The sequence below is a fragment of the Stigmatopora argus genome, chromosome 7 (assembly GCF_051989625.1).
Source record: "Stigmatopora argus isolate UIUO_Sarg chromosome 7, RoL_Sarg_1.0, whole genome shotgun sequence".
Lineage (NCBI taxonomy): Eukaryota > Metazoa > Chordata > Actinopteri > Syngnathiformes > Syngnathidae > Stigmatopora > Stigmatopora argus.
This window is the reverse complement of record NC_135393.1, coordinates 7,493,411-7,517,906: the sequence shown is the minus strand read 5'-3', so window position 1 is coordinate 7,517,906 and position 24,496 is coordinate 7,493,411. Positions and strand designations below refer to the sequence as shown.

Below are 24,496 nucleotides of genomic sequence, written 5' to 3'. Positions count from 1 at the left end.
GAAGGGAGCTCGTCTCAGCTCAGACCCTGTCCACTCCTCTTCTCCTCCCCACCACACAGACTGAACTTTCACACATTCCCACTTAACTAACAATCATGCCCTAGGATATAATGCCTTCCATCTACCCAACCCCCCACCACTGGCAGGAGGTTGTACAGATGTGTTGTGCATCATAGTCCCTGGGACTGCCCAGGTCCTCATGATGGATTCCCTCTCGGACCATGTTCTCATCATCAGCGTCCCTACATGTGGTGTCTGGTGCACTGTGCTTTTGATGTAGTTTTTTTTCTTTTCATGAACCTGTCATCTTCCTTTGAAAGGGAATGAAATGCCTTTTTTTCACAACCCCCACTCCTAAACATTTCCTTTCACACTGTTCTCCGAAGCGCCTACATTTCGAAATGGCAGGCAGCTTGTCCTGTACAGTGGTACCTCGTCATACGACCGCTCGTCACACAATATTCTCGTCTTACGACGGAAATTTCGATCGAATAATTCGCCCGTCATGCGATCAAAATTTCGTGATGCGACCAAGCCTTTTTTGCATATCTTTCGTGTATAACAATATCTACGAGCACTGAACGATTAATTCAGACGAGTTTCTCCTAAGCATCGACCAGGAAACGCACAACGCGCATGCGTGGGCAAAAAGAGGGCTTTCTGGGTAATGAAGTACTCGTGCACACAACGCCGACAGGCAATGGCACTCTTTCTCAGAATAAAACTCTACCCACAATCAATACGTGGGTAAGCTCAGCTGTTGCATTTCCTGTTATTATTATTATTATTATTATCTAATACAAGGAGTATTATATTACTTCTCGTTCGCTGCTCCTAAGAACATCATCGGCACTGGCTCGCAATTCCCTCTTTGTAATATTTCTGGTCACAACTCTCTCTCATAGGCGCCGTTCAAAGCGGTTGCAACCAGAGCCATTACGACGAGGGAGTTGCGAGCCGGTCTTTATGAGCAGCGGAGCGATCGCTAAAATGTACTACAAGACTATTTCTCGTTGGCAAGTGGTCGTGGGTTATCCTATTGTGAGGACATTTGTGTGAATCATTTTCGGAATATTTTGAAGGGAATACGTAGTACAACAGCAAACAGCCAATCGATAGCGAACTGTTCTATTATAAATGCATCATACAGATTGAGGGCTTCAGATGAATATCATGGGATAAATTGATATGTTCTCTTCAATAAGGTATTTTATTCTAAATATGTTATTAAAATGTGAAATATAACTATTGCCTGTTAAGAGAAAAAGGCAAGTGTTTTTCTTCGAAAGAATGTGCTGTTCTTATGACTTCACTCGTGTTTTAACGTAAATTATTAGCGATTACGTATGTGCTTACTTTTGTAAAATTACAGAAAAGGTACAGTATATTTGAAAATCACCCCAGAAACCTAAAACATCAGAAATTCAGTTTTATATAAACTCTTTAGAAAGGGGGTTTATATTCTGCTGCCTATTGTCGGTGTAAATATACCTTTTTAGTAGAAGTTACACTGCTTCACCATGCCTAGAACTAATTGCACTGAATGAATATAATTTACTCAGTCATTTGAACCACGGGGCGCGGGGGGTGCTGGAGCCTATACCAGCTAATTATAGGAACCAGGATCGGTGCCCAGCCAAACGCAGGGCACAAGAAGACGGACAACAAATTCACGCTCACACCCATATCTAGTGACAATTTAGAGTGTTCTATCAGCCTACTCTGCATGTTTTTGGCATGTGGGAGGAAACCAGAGTACCCAGAGAAACCCCACCACGCAAGACCGGGGAGAACAGGCAAACTCCACACAGGAGGGCCCACCTGGGATCGAACACTCAACCGAGAACTGTGAACTTTTATGGAAAAAGAAAAAAACCTTCCAAACTGTTTTTCTCTCTCTTTCATTCTTAATAAGGACAACAGCTAACATGCTTGTTTTATAGAAAAAAAGGTTACTTCTGAGAGGAAAGTTTACTGTGGGAAAACAGAAGCTGATAAAACGCCACAAACATACACACAAAAGTAGTCATTTTACGATCCGAGTCTTATCAGTAAAGTCTAACTACGCCCTCTTACCAATTCTTAAAAAGCACACAGGGGAACACTTCATACTGACAGCTGTAACAAGGTGCTGGGTGTGGGGGTGAGTGTGTATTTGCGCGTGCGTGTGTTTGAATGTTTCTATGTGACAAATGATGCCAAAGGATACAACCCTGTAAAGAAAATCTAATTAAAAGTCTATACAGCCACAGGGGACAGAGGCAGAAATGGGCTGCCTCTCTTGCTCTCCAGTGAACACCTGAGCTGAAGGAGTTGATAGAAATTGTAGTCTATCATCTCACTCCCACAGAGATAAAGAGGAATGTTAGGGGAAACCATAGTGCTAGAATAATTCTGGGAATGTCACTAAAAGTTCCTGCGAGTCCAATTTCATCTCATAAGTATGGTGGAGCCACACTTATGGGATGAAATGAGAGACCTGTGCAGTCCGACGAAGGTAAAGTGAAGATGATGAAAATGAAGATTTCATGCACAGGTTATTCAGAGCTTTATTCCACGTTAGCTAATGCCTCTTTGTCAGATCTGAGAGGTGTCCAAGGCGAAGCAGAAGCCTCTGGGTGAGCTTTTCGGTGCAAAAGAAACATGGTGATGGGGAGTTGGGACTGCTGTTTCATTTTTTATACATATATTGCACATTACACCGTGAAGAAGATTGTGAAATTCAATGGCTATGACCATGTTGTCATCAATCTCTGGGACCATTTGTTGAAAACTGCAAGCGATATGCCGATTTCTCAAAGTAAGACAATGTTCTTTATCCCCATGGTTGTCATCCTGATGGCATTACTCTAATTCGGCCAGCCGATCTTTTTGGGCCTTCTTCAAGGAGGTTACAGCACTTACAACTTTCAGTTATTTTATTTTTGATATTTAAGAAAAATACCCCCAATAGACTAATACACAACTGACTAAAAACTTCAAACAGTTCAGGGTGTTGAAGAAGCATGTTTCTAATTATTTCATTTTTTCCTTACCTGAAATGCTCAAGTAGATGGCAGGACTGGTCACGTTATCGCCTGTCATCTCATTCACAGCTTCCACATGGTAACGTCCGGCATCCATTATCGTAGTTGCTAGGACAACTAGCTGATTATCCAAAGTGATGATTCTGTGAGAGGCACACAAGAAAGTTATATACAGAGTTACCTCTACTTATGAAATTAATTAGTTCTAGAACTTTTTTCGTAACTTTCATTTTTTGTAAATATATAAATTCTATGATTCGTTCCGCAGTCCTCACACAATAAACCCACAATAGGCCACATAAATAGAACATAAAGGAGGATAAGATATGTGTAAAACTTCTTATAATGTCTATAGACATTTTTTTCTGTAGGCACAGTTTGCGGTGGTATGCAAGCAACAAATTGCTTGGCAATTTTTTTTAAAGTTAAATGAAAGGGGAAAAAACACAAATTAGCGTATTCAACGTTTGCTTAGAAGCTCGAGCATATAATATGTGAAAGACGCACTAGAGGATAATTAACAAAAAATTAAAATGTAATTAGGATAATAGTCAGCCATTACTTATACTTACATGGGCAATTCGGTTATTTTGTCAGCAAGGGATTGATGAATTTTAAAAGAGGGTGTAAAGAGTGTGTTACAATCCTCAGCACTTTGTGAAGGGGACTGGATAGATTGAATAAACCCATTGGTGATCTCCTCACAGTACTTTGTCAAGGTGTAGCATAGCTGGTTTGCTCGCTGTGATTATAGCTCCAATGCCAAGAAGTAGTGGTTAAAGTGGCCTCGCAAAGCATCGTCTGGAACTAATAACGGGAAGTGAATCTATCAAATTCTGTCCTGATTTAGGTTCTGCTGAATCAGTGACAGACAGAGCCTGACGTTCCATCCCTACCATCCATACAAAATAGAATAAGATGAACAACTGCTACATCACAAGTATGCATGTAGATATGTACTCTGGAACTACATATGTACTTCCAGAAAAAAATTGTCCATATTTGTGTATGTAACGACCTCAAACGGGTGCATCTCAGTTAGGATAATACATGGAGTAAGGTGGACTTTTAATGCCGGACTAACAGGTTTTTAAGGTTCAGAATTTTAGCTGATACATAGATAGGTGTTCAAGTACTCATTTGCAGCTGTATCAGACAAATAAATCATTTAAAAAAATCGTACATTTGGATTTTGGATTTTTTGTTTTAGGTTATATCTCTGACAGTCGACATGCACCTACGATGAAAATTTCACACCCCTCTATGATTCCTAGGTGGCAGAACTTGCAATACAGCAGGGTGTTCAAATACTTGAACTGACTATATGTGTTAAGGCTGTACCATAAGTGAAAATACTATGAAGCTTAAATCTATTATGTGAGTTTTAGACTGACTACAATGTTGCACAACGTCCCTTCCCCATCACTCGAATAAACATATACTGGATTAAAAATGCCTGTAGCTGCAAAGGACAATGTCCTCATAAAATCATAGAATCAATGTACTTCAAATGTCTTTTTTTCCAATGAAATGTTTTTTGTAAATTTGTGGATGAAAGTGAACCATGTTCAAATTCTCCAAAAGGGAAAGCCGAAGAGCAGTGATGAGCTGAGGGGATCACATCCATCGTATAACAAGAGCTTTTTGACATACACTCAGACCAACACACACTCGCATCCAGAATGTCTCAGGTCTAATTTTATTCTGCGTGATTTCCCAGGAGGGGTTAGACAAGAGTAAAAGGCTGAACACGTACGTTGGCTAGTATTCTACTTGAGCAAGGCATTGTTTTAACCTTGCATGTTCTCTCGAGCCAAATAATTTCTAAATTCTCTGTAAGGGGTCTATAATGTAACGTGCAGCTTTTAAACTCATTAATTGCAGTGGCCAGCACCATATTTCAGTTCAACATTTGTTTTTCAGCAGATGCTGATTAATAGACACGGACAGTGATATTCTCCTCTTGTCTATCAGGCGCAAGGCTGGGGGTTTGAGAGAGTTCACACACAAGAAGTTAATATTCAAAAACAGAGGCACTCTATGTGGGGCTCTAAGAAAGCAGTGAGACCAATTAAGATAGAACATTAACGTCTTCAAATTAGTTGAGCTTAAAAGAACATGTTCTATTTCAGTGCATTTTCTTCCTCTCTCATTTGCATTCTTCAATTTAAATGTACCATTTGCACGTGAAATTACCGACAATGACACAGGCTGATGTTTGCAGTGATTCGCTTTGCTCGTTTGTTTCAAACTGAGAGGGCAGAGGCTTGATTTCTTATTAAATAAACGAATAAAAGCATAGACTACTCTTATCGGGAGGAAACCAGCAGAAAATAAATGAAATGTGCCAATGTTTCTACAGTAGCTTCACCAGCAGAGATTGAGGACACTTCAATTTATTAGAAGGAAAAAAATAAAAATAACAAAATAGGTTTTATATATATATATATATATATATATATATATATATATATATATATATATATATATATATACATACATACACACACACACATATATACACACATATATACACACATACACACACATCTACATATATATACATGCACATAGAAAGAGAAGGAGGGAGACAGACAAAAAGATATAGTTTGGTCTTATTCTGAAATTGATAAACTATTAAAACAGACGTTTTAAAACATCTCCAGGTTTTACAGAATGCTACTGCAATTTTAATTTAATGGCAAAGTAAATTTGAGTAGCAAGCAAGTTAATGTTGTAAAAAGCACGTGTCGCAGTAGGTACCGTATATTTTGTAAATCACACTTTTTTTCAACAGATGCTTAGCCTGTTGTTCTCCATTATAATATTGTTACTTTAACGTATGTTTGTTCTTGGTTTATAAGAGAAATAAAAAATGCCCTCCCAAAACAGTGACTAATACTTGAGTATAACATATGTATTTTTTCCATTTTATCATGTATTTTTTTTGCTGGTGCGACTTATCGTCCAGAAACAGTATATATAATGCAGCAGTTGTCATTGATGAAACACACTGATGCTTGTTTCTGCATAAATATCTATTAGCTGCTTGTCTGAAATTCAAGCACAAACATATTCCTTATATTGTCATTCAGCCAAGTTGAACCGTTAACAAGCAATCACTGGATTCATTCGCAGGCACTGTAAAACATACCTATGCAAATGCTCACTGCTCTCAGCACTGAGGAGCTCTGAGTGATGCCTGCCGTGGCAGTGCTAAGGGAGAAGGTGCGTAGTTATGTCCGATGGGTGTGTGCCCACTTGCCTACTGCTGATTTTTTGGAGACATAAAAAGCTTCCCTCAGTGCTGACTGCCACAAGCCTACAGTAACTGCCGACCAAACAGCGTCCTTTTTAGAAGTATCACACTGCCTATTGAAAGTGCAGTAGAAAGTTTGCTTGTAGGAACATGGATCACCAACCTTAAGACTTTTCACACACGCGCCTCTAAATAAATAAAAGAAAAAGTTTTTTCAGGAAAGACATAGTGGCTTGAAAAAGTTAAATTGGAAAAAATGAAAGTGAGATACACAGGCAGTAAAAAGGGAGGAATGGCTAACCCTAATGCACCGACAAAATACATATTTTTATTCAACTTTTAGGGTGAACAAGATGATCGATGTCAACCAAATATTTGAGTTCCCACCCCAACGATTTGAAAATGATCAGTTGATCCATGAAATATTCATTAATTTCTTGAACCGCTTATCCTCACAAGGGTCGTGGGGGATCCTGGAGCCCATCCCAGCCAACTATGGGCACCAGGCGGGGTACACCCTGAATCGGTGGGCAGCCAATCGCAGGGCACAAGTAGGCAACCATTCATTATCAAACTCATACCTAGGACCCATTTACAGTGTCCAAACAGCCTACCATGCGTGTCTTCGGGATGTGGGAGGAAACCGGAGTACCCAGAGAAAACCCACACAAGCCCGGGGACAACATGCAAATTCAACACAGTGAGCACCGACCTGGAATCGAACCCTCGATCTCAGAGGTATGAGGCCGATGTGCGAACAACTTGTCCAAAGAGCTGCCCCAACTATGAATTACGTCATGACTTTTATTTATTTATTTTTTGTGGCTAACTTCACTCAAATCTGGCTAGAAGATTTTGAATACAGACGCTCCCCTACTTACGAACGAGTTAGGTTCCAAGCGATTGTTCATAAGTTGAATTTGTTCGTAAGTTGCTCAGTGCTATATTTTGTATTATAATTTATATTTAAGGCCTATATAAGTATATTGAAGGTTTATATAAGTGCATTTGTATGTTTAAGGCTTGTATAAGTAACACACATTGGTTTGTACTGAAAAAACATTTAATAAAATGGAGAGAATACATACAGTACTGTATACATACATTAGAGAGAGAGAGAGAGATTTACTAGAAACTGACCGAAAGAAGCTATCTAATGACGATTGCAGTTTTCTTTTTTTCATCATAAATGATGCAGTAGCATGTATGGCATCATTCAATTGATTTGCAAACTTTGTGCAACGTTCAATATTTGGGTCCTGCTGCTCGATCTTTATGTTTATAAATGGTACTGACGCTCGAACGATTCAAGTTGTATTCCCGTGCAACGCGCATCAAGCTTTGTTATTATTGCCACTCATTTCAAATCAAATGGCTTGCCTCTTCCTTGCATCTCCCTCAATAGAAGCCTTTCAATTTTCACCAACCATATTGAATAATGGATGCACGAGGTATTTAATGATACAAATGAAAAAGGTTCTTTGCGCACTGGAGATACGTTCACGCACTTCCGCATTGCAATGAAGTGTGCAGAAGAAGGTAGATGCTGGGTGAGCTGAGCTCTCACAGCGCCAGGCGTCGGTATTAGCGGCGGAAAGAAGTACTACTCGGAAAAAGGCATGCAATACAAAATCGAACTGATGAACATTTTCCGACATAAACACAATTTGCAGACATGTTCGTATGTACCGTTGTTCGTAAGTCGCATGTTCGTAAGTAGGGGAGCGTCTGTGCAGATCCCAGCTGCCTTCGGGCACAAGGCGGGGGACGCCCTGAATTGGTGGCCAGCCAAGGAGACAAACAACCATCCACGCTCACACCCATACCTAGGGGCAATATAGTGTCCAATCAGCCTACCATGCATGTCTTTGGAATGTGGGAGGAAACTGGAGTACCTGGAGAAAACCCACGCAAGCCCAGGGAGAACATGCAAACTCCACAAAGGTGGACCAACCTGGATTTGAACACAGGACCCCCACTGTGAAGCCGACGGGCTAACCACTCAGCTGTCAGGCCGCCCTTCTGCTAATATAACAAGTTAATTATTCTGATGAAGGTTGCATTCAGATGCAATCAATACCTGAATATGACCAAGATTACTACAAGGTTTCCCAAAAACATTTGACATCAAATCACATTCTAACACAGCAAACTATTCCTCAAATTAACTCAATCATAAAATTTGATTTAAGATGAGTAAAACATAACTATAAAAGAAAAAACACGTTCAAAATTTGTGATAAAATCTTTAACAGTCAATTTCCAAATCATTCAAAAAATCTTGAAGCAAGGAACTTACATGTATTAAGATTTTTTTTTGAAAAACATTGGTGCTGCTTTACAGTGCAAAGAAAAATAAAGTCTCCTTCTAGAGTGGCAATAAATTACTCTAACTGTCAGTCATGACCATGCTGTCTTCTGCTGGTTCAAAATTAATGCACTTAGAAAATTATATTTCCGCAACTCTCCTACTAAACCAAAGAGTGACACAAAACAATGTCACATAGCAATAATGAGCCTGCTGGAGCTTATCCAAATGAAAAGAAATAATAGAAGCAGGCTGCCAACGCATTAAAATTGTGCATCTATTAAGAAGCGTGGAGGCTCTCTACTTGGGTAGGGAGCTTTAACAGTGATAACACGGAAGCATGCATGATCGTTGAACTCGCTAATACGGAAATATGGAGCTACACAATCAGGTTAAGAAGCCCGAGATTTATTGTTATTTAGTGTCTTCCCATCACCACTGTTTGTTCATTAGTTGAAACAGCAAAACGTGCATTGATGAGCTGTTATTGGCCGACGAGTAACCCCACCAAATTGTGGACAAGGCTGACCAAATACAGGAGCAGAATCATATAGGCGATACCTAAACTAGCGAATGAAGGTACATTTGGGGATTTGGGAAAAACTTTCCAAAATGAAGAATAACAAAGAAGGAAAGTTGGTTGGTTTGTTGTATGAATGTTTATACAATTTCATGCGTTTGGACGAGGGGTGTTGTCAATTGAAAATATCATCAAAATTCAAAAGAAGAGGTCCGCACTTAACATTGACCAATTGTAAGCATTTGAAAGCTGGGTAATTCATGGCTATTTTTCAACAGATTTGTTTACTTTGAATCAGTGCTATGTCTGTTAAAAAATCCAAAATTTCAAGAAAATTTACGCCCCATAAGAGCCCTGCCCCTTTGTCTCCTGAAAGGCCGATCATGTGGCGTATCAGACCCAGCTTCATAGTCTGGGTCTTAGGAGGTTAGAGTATTTGTGACACTGGTGTCACTGTGGGTTCTTATGTTAATATATCCAAGCCCTCTGTTTATGTCTTAGTTCTGCTTCATAAATCCCATTTTTTTCCTGGCCTTAGAAATATAGGCAATATATGTGACTGCAAATGAGAGCAATAAAGAGGAGAGAGAAGAAGTAAAAAAAAAGAAATATGGTAAAGGTTACAGCAGTAATGAACCCTGATGTGTTTGTGGGATATTTTAACAGCCCCCTTCACTGAGTCAGAAAACATTTTATTGCCATCTACCCCTACACTCTGCAGCTTTGTGACTTGTAATTAATGCACTGCTTAAATCACCCCCTTTCTTCCTCAATCACCTTTAGAGCTCCTTCAAACCCCCACGCCGCCACAGAGAGGGTGACCTCGCCATCGTGGCTCTGCGAGATAAGGCTGACATAAAGAAAGCACACAGGTACAACTTCCTGATACGCGTACACACACTGTGCTCTTCAATGCCAAGTGCTGTCTTTTTCCACTCGTAAAAACAGCAAAACAATGGTGACAGGACAGATTTATTTCCAGATGTTTTTTTAAATTCAAATTCTAAATTCAATTTTTTAATGTACGGTAGTAGTGATGAAATAAAATGCACATGAGATTTTTTATAACGCAACTTGTTACTCCCGACGGAACTATTAGGATGAGTGCTTGGTTTGACGTCTTCCGATAAGTATTTCTAAAAAGCAGTATTGTATACTTTTTATAATTGATAGCTTCTTGCAAATCTTAAAGTAAGATCAAAGAGGTCCTTTATACTTTTGATTTGTATTTCACCTAATGATATCTTTTGACGCTCTTCCGCAGAATGTCTGTCTTCTCTTATATTTATTATTCCAGTTAGACCCACTTCTTTTAAAAAGTGATCCTTGTGAATAGTATGAGAGAACACAATTAATACAAGGCTTACAAAACATGCTGACTGATCTGTGTTCTTAAAACTCAATCAATAAATATTTTAGCTTTTTTTCCCTGTGGAAAAAAAACCTCAAACTCAAAATTTTAAGCATACTTGAAAGTTATTCATAGCACTTCTGTTGTCTGATTTAAATTATTTTGACTTTATTGAATTTCTTGGTAACTGTGGAAACTAAAATATGTGGGCTCGTGTTTAACTGTTATCCAATCCTAGCTCACAGGTAAGAACAAATCAAGAAGTCATTAACCCTAACTCTCTGTGTTTCCAGCTTTAACAACTTTGCTAAGTGAGTCTGTCACTGCACTACAGAAGAAAATAGCTGTGTGTGTGTTGAGCTGGCTATTGAATCCTCGTAACGGATGAGCCCTTGGGGCTAAACTACCAAATTAGATTAAGAAAATTAAGAAAATGGGTCTTTTAGTCTTACCAAGTCATTTTCAAATTTTCATTAAGAGTCAGACATTCCTCCCTGAGGCCTAATCATTATTCCCTCACCTGCTGCATAAGAGTTCATCTCATGAAACATTTTGTCATATTCGTAGGGACTAATAAATCTCATCCTCTCTACAAAACGTAATCAGAGTGCCTTTGCGTCAGATGTCAACAAAGATGGGTAAGAGTATGTGGACTATCCGAAGCAAACATGTCAGCCTGCCAGAGAATTTGAATCAGCAAAAAGAGCTGACAGGGCACTCAAATAGAAGGAAGGGATAGTAAATCAATAGAAGTCCGGTAGAATTCACACTGTGACACTTTGACAGCCTCTGTTTTACCTGACGGGCACTTTAACGGCCTTCCTCAAAGCATGGGTGGCCTTGCATTAAGTGCAAACTGTACATGCAGATCCATATGGGAGGTTGTTTAGAAGGAGAGCAAAGGTGCATTAACACGTCACTCACTGAGGTACTTGAGAGCATATCTTTCAGTGGGTTTAAGAATTAGCTCATGTCATGGCCAAGCAAGTTCATTTACTTAACTGCCAAGAGAACATTACATCTTTGGATGAATGTTGTGTGTGTGTTTATTTGTCTGTGTGTGTTTGGTGTAGGGTAGGTAGGGATTTGTTCCTGAATTTACAAGAGAATGGTGGGTGAGGTTGTATTTGTCCAGCATCCATATTTTCTGTAGAGCCTTTTGAGTTTGATTTATTTAATAAAAGGACATTATTATTGCGAGTGTTTTTCAGAGGTAACGTGTAATTAAAATTTATTGAATGAATGTACTATCGAGCAAATATGATTTTATTATAAAATCAAATTTATTGAGGCCCAAGGTTTTAATTAAAATTACTGCAGGCAGACTGAAACGTATATGGAGAAAGTGTTTTTGTGTGTGTTTTGTTTTGTTTTTAATAGCCTTTAATAATTGATGCAGCATTTTACAATGTATAAATGTTTAGCTTGACATTATCTCATTTCATCTCATCTCATTTTCTAAACCGCTTTATCCTCACAAGGGTCACGGGGGGTGCTGGAGCCTATCCCAGCTGACTTCGGGCCAGAGGCGGGGGGCACTCTAAATTGGTGGCCAGCCAATCGCAGGGCACAACCAGACAAACAACCATTCACGCTCACACTCATACCTAGAGCGATTTAGTGTACAATCAGCCTACCATGCTTGTCTTTAGAATGTGGGAGGCAACTGGAGTACCCCGAGAAAACCCACTCAGGCCCAGGGAGAACATGCAAACTCCACACAGGTGGACCGACCTGGATTTGAATTCAGGTGCCCCACTGTGAGGCTGACACGCTAACTACTCAGCTGCCGGGCCGTTCAGGGAACATATAATGTCCAAAAAACATTATCATGATGTCATTGTACTTAATGTGTATTTGTAAAGGGTATTGTGCTTAGATGTTGGATTGCATTATGAATATTTGTGTTCTAAAAAGATGATCTACTCGCTAAATATTTGCTTTAGCTCTATCAAATGAGTAAAGACAAGATAATGCAGAACAAGAGGAGGGAAAGACGACAAGCATGCTAAGAATGAATTACCGACAGTGACACAAAGCGGACATGCGAAAAAGCCTGCATTTCTCTCACGGACATTGAGTGATCGGCACAGACAAGAGCAGCTGCTCCCTGGCAGGCAATAGTAGAGGAGCACCAAATCATTAAAGCAGGCTTCCACTTAAATACATGCAGACACCGGCAGTTTAAGAGATAATGGCTTGTGCAACTGACTTACCATTTTCATTTTTATGAGAATGCTTTGTATGCAAACCTTTCAAAGTTTTGAGAACAATGAAGTAGTCTCTATTGCAGCAAAATGCATAGTCTTCAAAGAGAGGGATGAAATGCATTAGCATAATTCATAAAGGAGGCTACTAATGTGTTGTGTGTCCCAGCATGGATGAGTGGATGCTATTGTCAAAGCGATGTGTTAACACCTAGCATGAGCATGTTTTTCCACATCTGCATTTTTAATATCAGGGCCAGGGGTCCTATTACTGTCAAAAAGTGTTCTGTTTGGAGGTGTGTGTTGTGTACTACCACATGAATGCTAATGAACAAGGTTAATGTCCTTGTTACAGGCAAAGACAACAATGAAATAGTTATCCATTCATAGTGGGACTTAACCATAACTAGCACAGATTGGACGCAAACCACAGAAAAAAAAGTTTCACTACGTAGTCAGTCCGGAGAATGAGTGGTTAGCACAGCGGCCTCACAGTTCTGGTATCGTGGGTTCGATCCCATCTTTGTCCTAACTGAGTGGAGTTTGCATGTTTTCGCTGGGCTTGCGTGGCTTTTATAAGGGTACTCCAGTTTCCTTGCACATCGAAAACATGCAGTGTAGGTTGGTTGAACACTCCCCTAAGTATGACTGTGAGCGTGAATGGTTGGGTGTCCGCCGCCTGGTGGCCGCAGTTAGCTGGGATAGGCTCCAGCAGCCCCCCAACCCTTGTGAGGATAAGCGGTTCAGAAAATAAATGGTTACATAGTATTACTCAAATGTGTCTTATTCCTTCCATTTCTGTAGTGGTACTGTGCATGAGAGTCATGTGAGGATGTGGGCAGTGACTCACAACATTATAGTGACAGAAAGGTTTAAGTGAGTTAGAGCATGCAAATGCAATGGAATGAATTCCTAGATAAAAGGGTCATAAAACTGTTATGATTAGTTCAGGTTTTATTCACACCAGGAACGTCTATAGTTTGCCTTCTTAGGTCCAGACCAAAATACAATGAACCCGTTTTGGTTTAGTGCTATCTTTTCACATTGTAATTTTTGCAGCAGTTCCAGGACTTCAAAATCACCTTAGACATGTGGAAATATTGTTTAATCATTGAACAAACCGGTCTGGGCGGAGCTGTGATTCAAATCAGACAACATTTTATATTTTACCTGTGGCTACAAAAGCAGGTTATGTGGAAAAACGTGTAAGGTTTTGGAACTGATTTGTACCACGGTGCAGACACAAATTGGCTGTTTGCTCTGAACCAGGGTTTGCTGGTTTGACCAAATATATGAAGGTTGGAATATGGCCTAGATCACAAGATTTTGACATGTTTTTCATTTGTATGTCTGTCGGGTGTTATAGAGATAGTAAGGCGAAAAAGTAAAGGTTTCCGATGCAGTATGACTGAAAAACTATTATTCCTATTTTTTTAATTTTTAATTCCTTGGGGAAAATTATTTAATATTCAACTCATGTAGTGGAACAGAGACACTGTTCAAACTTTCAGGTTTCACAGAATTTGGAAACGTTTGTCGCATCTGTCTCATGGTATTTAAGGAATTCTTTGTTCCCACTCTTCCGCCCGCCTTCCAGAAGAAGGTCCCTTAAGCGCACAACACAGAGTAAGCTCCAGTCTTCAGGGAGCGTCATTAAGTGCAGCCTCAGAGAATCACCACTTCTTCTTTTTAAAAAGTTTTATCTCACAGCCGCATTGTGACAGTAAATATTATCACATTTGGAACACAGCAGCTTTGCAGGTACATGAGTGTGAGGAATTCATCAGATATCAGATTTTAACTAAATAATTCAGACTGAAATCGTGTCATCCACAATGCATCTATCAAATACTGCAGCAGATAAATTTATTACTGTGTTGGTTGGGTGAGCAAGTGTAGAAGAGCACTCCACTCCATGCCAACAACACACAGGCAGCCAGTAGAAATCTTAAAATGAGTGTGACCAGGTTCATGTTTATCTTCAATGTGATGATTGCTATTTGATTTTAAATGAATTTTGATCGGTCACACCGGGACGCAAATGAGCATATTTCAAGTTAGTGACTGTGTGATGGATGTCACACCGCACCTTATTATGAGAGTAACTGTGATTCCCGCATAGCCACTCACCAATGGGCAACGATTAACACTTGCCCAGTCACATACCTACTAACCAACAGCGACCATCTGAAACGGCTTGAAAAAGAACAATAATTTTCAATCCACCTTTTCTTCCAAATTTGCCTGGTTAGCTGTGATAGGCTGCAGCACCCCCCGCGACCCATGTGAGGATAAGTGGATCAGAAAATGAATGAAAGAATGAATTGTCAAAATCACAAAAATGTAAAACCTCCTTCACACGAATCACAACAGCTTATTTTGATGTCTAAAACACTCCCAATGCTATGAACCCTCACAATTTATACAAATCTGACCCATGCGTAGATAGTTTCCAAAAATATTGTCGCACTGTCGCCTTCTGTTGTGGCAGATGTGTGCAGCGTGGGTGAACAGATTCCCAATACAATATGATTCTCAAGTGCATTTTTTTCCTTTTCAGCACGGGTTAGTCACAAACACATCAGATAACCTTGCAATAACCAGAAAACAAACAAGTCCGTGAACATTAGTCACATATCGACGCTGCAATCAATGGCCAAAAGCAGCTCAGAAAAATCTAAACAAATGACAAATGGGGGCCCTAGGTGTGTTAACCCCATCTTTACTACAAAATGTATGAGAGTAGGTGTTGAAAACAACACTCTATAATCCTTGCTACAGGCTTAACTCTTGGCTAATAGTGTAGACAATGTATTTGTTCTTTGACTAAATATGAATGTAAATATTGTAGGTGCCCAGCACTTTTATTTAAAACAATTCACACTGTAATGCAGGACAGTAATGCTCTGGATCTTCCAATTCTATTGAACCAAGCTACCAAAAAATGCCTTGGAAACCTTCCTCCTGATGCCTTCGAGAGAGAACACTAGCAGCTAGGTAACTAAGCTGGGTTTTTAGCCGAGTGGTTATTTTCTCCTGCAGTGGTCTGTGGTGTGGTTTCAAGCACTGACCTATGTCATCAATGCTAGGTAAGCCACTGCGTTAAAAGTATGTTTTGTCTTACAGAATAAACTATATATGTATATATATATATATATATATATATATATATATATATATATATATATATATATATATATATATATATATATATATATATATATGTATATATATGTATATATGTGTGTATATGTGTGTATATATATATATATATATATATATATAGATATATATATAGATATATATATATATATATATTTCTTTTTTTTGACTATTGGCTGGGATACGCTACAGTGCCCCCACGAAAAGTGCAAAACGTTTACCGTTAGGCCCACAAAATGGTGCAGTACCTATATGCCTCAGATAGTACCACTAGGATATGTTAGGAACTGCATTATACAGTACGTTAAAAACAGTATATAAAACATGTAAATAATAGCCTACAAAACATTTACCCGGTAGGCCTCAGCCAGTACCAGTAGGATACATTGGGAAGGGTAATGTACAGTGTACAGTACATTAATTACTTATGGGAGGTTTACACAGTGGCACAGGGAATAATAAAGGTGTGGGAAGTTTTAAAAAATTTAAATGTTACATATACTCTATAGTATATATTCACTTAATATGGGTGGTTATGGAAAAAAATAACCACGAAAATCGAGGGAATACTGTATTACCTGCTATCTGACCAAGCAAATTAAAAGGTAATTAATTATGGCTGTGAATGTTATAGTACTGCTGGTTTAAATGCAACCTGTGACTGACTGCCTATCAGGAGTGTGCACCACCACTTGGCCAAAGTCAAGGCTCCTGCTCATGAATCAGGATACGGTCTGACGAAAATAATTGTATATATTATTCACGTGGTTGCTTACCTCCTTGTTTTAATATGAACTAAGACTGGTCCAAGAAGGAGCCTCAGCAATGAGCAACGACAAATTGTTTTCTGCATTGTAAAGGATGAATATTCATTGTGTGAAAGCAGGCACTAAAGTGCTGTCTCCATCGTGCTATTCTGCTACACTCTCCGCAGACAATGAATAATATTACTAGAAAATGCAATTAATCCAAGCATAGCAACCCCTTATTCCCTCCCTGGCTTTGTCACATCACTCGCATATTACAATCCAACACACCTCCCCTATATCACCTCCCACACCCACCATGCAGTAACAGTGGTAATATTAAAAATTAAACAAGTCAAGTGATGTTATTTTACTGTAAAATGCATGAAAAATTAGGTATGGATGGAATAAATCACTCCCAGAAAGTATTAATTAAGTGTAGCTATCCACAATTTAGGCCAGGCAAATTGGAAACTTGTGGGCATTCAGTAAAGAGAAAATGTGTTGGTGAATGATTTAAAAGTCCAGACTGTGCCGTTTACATGCAGCAAACCCAGATGAAATAAGCAGCTCTCATTAATACATGTCCCATTTTCAATCAAGGGAATCAAACAGATACTGTAATTATCTGAATTCAGAGATGGTATCATTGTAAAACAGTTTTTAAAACGATCTCACATTACATAGCCTTCCAGGAGTATACTATTCTCAGCCATTTTCTTTTCAGACGGCATCTGTCCATGCATTTCCTCTCCACATTAGCTTTGATAAAGGCCTTTCCCTTAATAAACACATCCCTGTTTTTGAACAAATTGTCTCTGTCCACTGCCACTATGGGGGCCGTGTGTCACTGGACCAAAAGAAAAAAAACAGGTTAGCAGATATCCTTAGTGCTCAATGATGAGTGATGGCGTAATGCTGTTGAGAAAATGCTATAAAGAGATGAATCATTGTTAGTCAGTGGAAGAGGGCAGTAACCCGTTTTGAGTATAACTCTACCAGTTTGAATGAGTGGCTGTGATGTGGTTGTTGGAGAGGTACTGAGGTAAACCCTTTTCACTGTTTAAGGTCTTATTAGCTTGTGTTTCATTATACATTTTAAAAAGCTGGCTATCCCAGCTGACTCCGGTTCCCAAGGCGGGGGACACGCTGATTAAGGGACCAGTCGATCGCAGGGCACAAGGAGACGGACAACCATGCACACTCACACCCATACCAGGGGCAATTTAGAGTGTCCAATCAGCCTACCATGCATGTTTTGGAATGTGGGAGAAAACCGGAGTGCCTAGAGAAAACCCACGCAGGGGAGAACATGCAAACTCCACACAGGAGGACCGACCTGGAATTGAACCCAGGACCCTAAAGCTGTGAGGCCGATGCGCTAACCACTCGCGCTAATGGCTCGCCTATTATGTCACCTTGTCATCCAATAGGGTCATTGGTGGCTTTTAAAGACCCTGAAATTATAGAGACGGAAGGGCTATAACTTGGTAGTACGCTGCGGAACTACAAAGAATCAAAGATTAGCAAAAAAACAATGTGGAGATTGTGGTGCCTTAGTGAAGAACACATCATATATGCACAAAGGTGAGCTTTGAAAATGGCCATCTGTTGGCATACAGCATATTTGCAGAATCTACCAAAGACAGCTGCAGGTAAAAATTCTAAATACAAAAAAATGCACAATTTTAGGGGCCAGAAATATAACACAACTGACTGGTCTTTGACTATTCTTATCCTTGGTTTCAGCTGCATGACTCCCACAACCCCAAAAGCATAAATCAATCCCAAAGGTCATCGCATGTGTAATAAATAGAATTAAAGGTGGTAACTGTATTTAGGTCATATTGCAAAATAAAGAGGATTTTTCAACAGATATTTGGAGGTCAAATTGAACAGGGAATAAATGAGCAACTGTGGATAAAATACATCTATTTGAAAGATGAGGTAGTAAAAGGGGAAACGGGCAAGTTTACAATGAAGTGTTTATTCAGGTCTTTGACACTACATTAGAGGAGCGTAGGGAGTTATTCAACATTAAAGAAGAGGATGGTGAAAGAATGGAGAGAAGAGTGACGCAAGTGGTAAGGGTAAAGTATTAGATCATCAAAATGATGGAAGACGTCCAAAAATCATTTAGTTTGGGATGGTTGTTTTATCCGATGAATTAACAACTGTGTAGAACAGATTGATTAATCATAGTTTTTGCATGGTTTTCCAACCATAATGACTCAAGCAAGGGCAGAATTATGCTGATCAGTACTATAACAGTACCATGAAAGCAGGAGTCAGCTCAGTCAGCAAGAGCTTCTTCCAACAGTATAGGCTTTGAGTTTATAGGCTAGTTTTAGTTTGTCACATGTAAACGGATGTTAACATCGGTTACACTATCTATATACAGTATCTAAAACAGTGGCACCAATATTCGGATCAGCGTAACACTAAAGTGAAAACAGAAGTTTAGCAGTCAGAAAGAGCTTCAACCTTAAAAATAGAATAGTGACTACCCAAGCTAACTCAAATGTGCAACTAATGACTTCACTTTACAGAGTATTCAATGACATTTAATCAATGCCTTATAAAGAATATACTACGTAGATGTCTTGTATTCAAGATATTTTGGAAGATTTGAAGATTTTCACAGGTCTTATTGGAGCCATCACTTCCACACGACAGCAGAAAGTACACCAGAAGCAAAGCCAAATTGGTATGTGCTCTGTCTCCATTTACCCTTAATTCTCATAATTTTATTTGGCTAAAATGCCACATTAACAGGCAAGTGGAAAGGACCCTCAAATGAAGATGTACTGCAATGGCCTTTTGTCCAAACATGCCAGACGATGCTGTTCTGGGGAAACTAATGTAAGACACATTAATAAAATTGAAAAACAGCTGGCATAAAACCCAACACACTAGTGTTTGTGATTAGTGTAAAATTAGCTTTTTAAATGTACTTCAAATGCTTTGAGACACTGATTTGGCATCGGACTCAATATATTAAAATGCATAACACAGGAGTCGGTTAAAAACAAACAAGAAGAATAACATATAATGGAAGGCCTATAGGTTTGCAGATACAAGTCTGACATTGATGCCGCAGAATATATTCAACAAAAAATTAATGTTGCTCTCTGTTTGGCTAAACATTGAGAGAGTCAGATAAATCCAGCGAGTTTATGAAAGATGGATCCAAATGGGCGGATTTGGAAAATGTGAAAAACTGATCAAACGATAACATCTCCAATATTGATGAATAAAACATCTAAATAAGTGAAAATTACATAAATGCAGATGGAAATGTGATTGGCACTCAATGGAGCACAGAAGTGCAGTAAGACAAAAAAAATCTTAATTGGAAAGAGTGCCAAGTTTCGCGCCTTAATAGATTACACTTTCCTATGTAGGCCAAAAAATTGTCATCTAAATTTAAGATTTAGTTATTGTCAAATTAGGGAAAGTGCATCTTTATCTGTACACCAAATATTTACTCTTCCTTAAATCATGCCCTAAAAGGGTACCGAATATTTGCTTGGAGATAAAAAAAAAATCCATCCACTTTTGCTCTGCTTGCTCTCATTGCTGGAACCTATCCAAGCTAACTGTTGACCAGCGACAGAGTACACTCAGAATTGTGTTTGCAGTACTAGGAGTCCTTGGAAATGAGTTTGGACATGTTGGCGTAAAACTTACAGGCATCCAACACATCATTACTCCATGATAGGATATGTTCCGAAATCTGTGGAATATTAGAAGTTCTAACATCAATTACAGGATAAACAGATTGAATACTATTTCCACATATGGAAAATTTTCAGACTTCAATGGACCCCAAATGCACGTGGGCATTGGAAGGGAGCAGGAACCCCGAATAAAAAAGAAAAAAAGTCATCATTATAATTGATATTATACACTCTTCATTGTTTCACCTGTTTGTGTTATTTCTGTAAAGTATAAGACCACCAAGTAGTCATTGATGTCCTCTATTTGAATTGCCTCAAAATTTAGTATGATCCTACAAAATCTGTGGTTTAATAAAAAATGTAAGTAAAGGACAGTTTGTGGTATATGTTATTATTAGCATTACATTATGGGGGCATCAATTACTTCCACTTATCTGCTATTTGTGACTAGACTGAATTATTATAAATGAATGAATGGAGGGTTATTATTTTACAGTGGTTTCTTGAGATATTAGGAACTTGTAGTTTGCTTTGGACCTGCCCCTCTTTCAACCATGATTGAGTGCAACACAGATATTTCACCCAAGTCAAACATTCCTTACAAGAGCTGTCAATTGAGTCTGAGCATCAGACAATTTTCCTAATGCAAGTATAAATAATTAGCTTTAGCACACTTCCAAAAAAATTAGAACATGATTTATGAAAAGTAAATAGAACATGGGCAAGCAAACATTTGACATATGGCTATTTTTACGCAAGCAAACGCCTTAAAATGCTCAGTTTGTGTCCGTAATCTCTGAAGTAATCAAATCATATCATTGGAAAGAGAGTCACATACACTAAGCCTCTACGACTCCAGAGATTAAGTTCCAGACACAAAGGATTGAGAAGAGCTTAAACTCGTAAACTCCACACTCATTTCCTGTTTTCAAGTGCTCTGCTACCAACAGCTACTGTGATCCCCTTGCACTGCTACAAACTCACTCCCACCCTAGGCCATGTGGCTGTCATGAGAAAGGAGCACTGTCAACATTGAATGGGTGCAAAAATGATCTGTTGTATTTGTGATATGTGGTTGGATTACACAGATATTTCTTTCCATGCTACACCATTTTCATATTTTACCTTGCCAGCAATACACACACGCTTGCACCTGTTCCATAGGCTCAGACACCGAGAGAAATAATTCTGTTCAAAGTGCAGACCTTTAGTGTGTAATGAAAGCGGGATAATGAATTGTCTCCCCCCTATTAAACTGGTGTGTGACAAATTAAAACAAATGAATGTCAAAACAGAGACACAGAGTTATACAACATATGCCTGGCCTCCTGGCTGAAAAGGTAGCGGTGAAATCACTGTCATGTCCTGCCATGCCGCTGCATAGATCACTCACTGATCAATCATGAGGAAGGCTCTAATTCTCGACCTACTTGCTCTGTTTTTTTGAGGCCTTTTCATCACATTCACTTCACGTCCATCTGCCACAGGCTTCAGACCTAATTAAAGACAGCAGCTCCCTCTAAACTGTCCAGGTCTGCGGGAGTCACCGCTAAAATATGCATCAGTGTGGGTCGGTAGGGAGAATCATCCCAAAGTTGTTTTCATCGCCTCCAGGCAACTGTGGCAAAAATTATTCTGTCGATTGGGAGTCAATATGTAAAGAGGAGGACTAAGATTCAATGGTGAATTGGGGAAATTCAAACCATTGTTGAGGGCTGATGAATTTGGAAATATTTAGAAGGGCCTTATACTAAAGTTGGACTCACGAGAGCAGTGTTCCCTCTAAGCTGCGCGCGTGCGCAATTGCGCACTACTCTCGTCCTTGCTGCGCAGCAGCAATCATATGGCGCGCAGTAAAAAAAAAAAAAAAAAATCGGTTTTTTTTTTTTTTTTTTTTTTTTTTTTTTTTTTTTTTTTTTTTTTTTTTTTTTTTTTTTTTTTTTACCCCTTTCCCCATGATGGCGCCGTTTAAGCGGCAGCAAGTGGCAGTAGCTCTGTCCACTTATATTTTTCGTGTTTTACAGCATGTTTTACATGAAAAATGGACAGGTCGCCGAATGGACGTTCCGCCGAACGTTCATTCGGCGACCTGCCCGTCTGTCAAACGTCCGTCGGCGAAACGTCTTTAGGCGAATCATCCGAGTACCGATGATGTCGCTCACACTGGTACTCAGTGCGCTCAGGGAGGTTGACTTTCTGCTCAGACCAACGAAAAATTAGAGGGAACATTGCACGAGAGCAAAATATTTCTTAACTTCCAGGGTCTGCATTCAATGAATAAGAACATTTAGCTTTTGCTATCAACAAAATGGGTTTGGATTCTTATACTAGTCCCCCTCCAAGATTATATTTCTACTTAGACACAGCATGTGTACTGATGGTCATGTGTAAACCCATGTCTATGTATGCAGTGTGAGATTGAGGGCAGACAATTGAGTGTAGAGATAAAATACAAGCTGTTGGCAAAGGCTGAAAAGACAGCGAGATGGAGCGCAAAACAGATCAATAAACTTCATAAACGACATCATCAGCTTGGTCACAGCCAAGATAGCCGACCGCCAAGCGCCATCTGGCCTCATCTCACCGGACCGCAGGACCAGCCAGCGTAACCTCACTCAAGCACACGCACACAAATACAGAACTGCAGACAGTCAGTAAGATTAAAGTCTTTGCATGACTACACATTGAGAGCTTTTGGCCAGGTAGTGTATATGTGAAATTGATCTTTGGAGACACATTTGCATTGTGTGCTTGTGTAGGTGTGTTTGGGCGTTTGTATGCGTGAGTGAGTAACAAACATGTATGGGTTCTTTAAAAGTACATCCTCGAATGCATTAATGATCGTAAATGAGACAGTGAGATGAAGGAATGGGATGGCACAAAGAATAATGTGGGGGTAGAAATGCTGAGATGTGAATGGGGGGGCGGGGGATATGTATGGTTGAGACAAGAGGGGTGCTAAGAAAGGTGCAAATTAATCTTAAGAAAGTTCAAAGAAAATGCCAAGAACAAGTCTTCAAATGGTGTGGGGTGAGTGTCTGTGTGCATATGTGGGCGGCAAGCCAATCAGGGATTTTCATTTCAAGATGAAGAAATAAAAGTTTCTGTCCAGATTATTCTCATGCTTGAATAGGCAGCAGGAAAGACTGTTTTAGAAGAAGAACATGAGATTGCGACGTGTGTCAAACTCATCAGAGCTCAAACATGTTACCAGCATCACACAGCTGTAGTGATTACAAAACCAAAACAAGATTTGCCAGATAAATAAATGGACAATGGATTCAATTTATCTGGTTTAATTGACTGCTCAACAAGTAAATACAGTGGTACCTCTACTTACGAATGCCTTTACATATGAAATATTCAGGTTACGAAACGCCTCAATGGGAAAAATTTGTCTCAGGATACAAAAGAAATTGATGTTATGAAAAGTGAAATCACAGAAATTCAAACATCCCCCAAAACATAAATACACTTGTATCCTGTACGTATTTTACTTTGGATTTGATGTGACAGAGTTGCTCTTCCATTAGCCAGAAGGCAGCTGCATCTCCATGATGATTAAAACATTGTCTAGCAGAGCCAACCTGAAGATATCATGCTCTAGCTGGCCCAATCAGGGTAGCGGCCACCAGCGCGATGGGGAAACGGCGTGAGAGTGAACCGAAAATGGTGCACTCTAGGCGGACGTGACAAATGTGCGAGGTGGAAGGCTTCTCATATATAGTATGCTCTCAGATTAAAAATAAATAGAGTACAGTAATTTGCATACTCAAATTAAAACCTAAATTTCTTTGCAGTTGAAAAGCTCTTTAAATATCAAAATGTTCGACTCTGGTGTCTGGTGTAAGTGTGATTTAAATATGGGTGTGTGGAGTAGCTGCAACTCCCATACACTATTGATATTGCTATGTGTCACTGCTATTGGCAAAGACAACGGAAGGAAGAAAAGAAAAACTAGAGAGAAAGCCATCTAGTTTGCCCTTTTAACTGCCTCTCCTTATTATCTCTTACACAACATTTACTCAGCAACAGATGAAACTGATCCGGAATCATTACGGCTGACTAACTACACAGATTGATATCCGAATAGTGTGGCCTACTTGGATTTACAATGTGATGATTATGTATTCCCTTTGTTTTGTGACTGTTTATTTAGGTAGGCATCACTCAGTTATTCACTTCAGGAGTTCTGGATATTGTCAAGGACATTTTGGTTGTGGAGAACATGATTCAT

General features: G+C 39.3%; 1 protein-coding gene across 1 annotated transcript in view; it reads right to left on the bottom strand.

The window, feature by feature from the left end:
- sdk1b (sidekick cell adhesion molecule 1b) overlaps window positions 1-24,496 on the bottom strand; it is a 226,628-nt gene that overhangs the window by 119,210 nt on the left and 82,922 nt on the right. Inside the window, exon 6 of the mRNA XM_077604254.1 lies at window positions 3,036-3,169. Coding sequence (XP_077460380.1) covers window positions 3,036-3,169 — 134 coding nt within the window. The remainder of the gene's footprint in view (window positions 1-3,035; window positions 3,170-24,496) is intronic.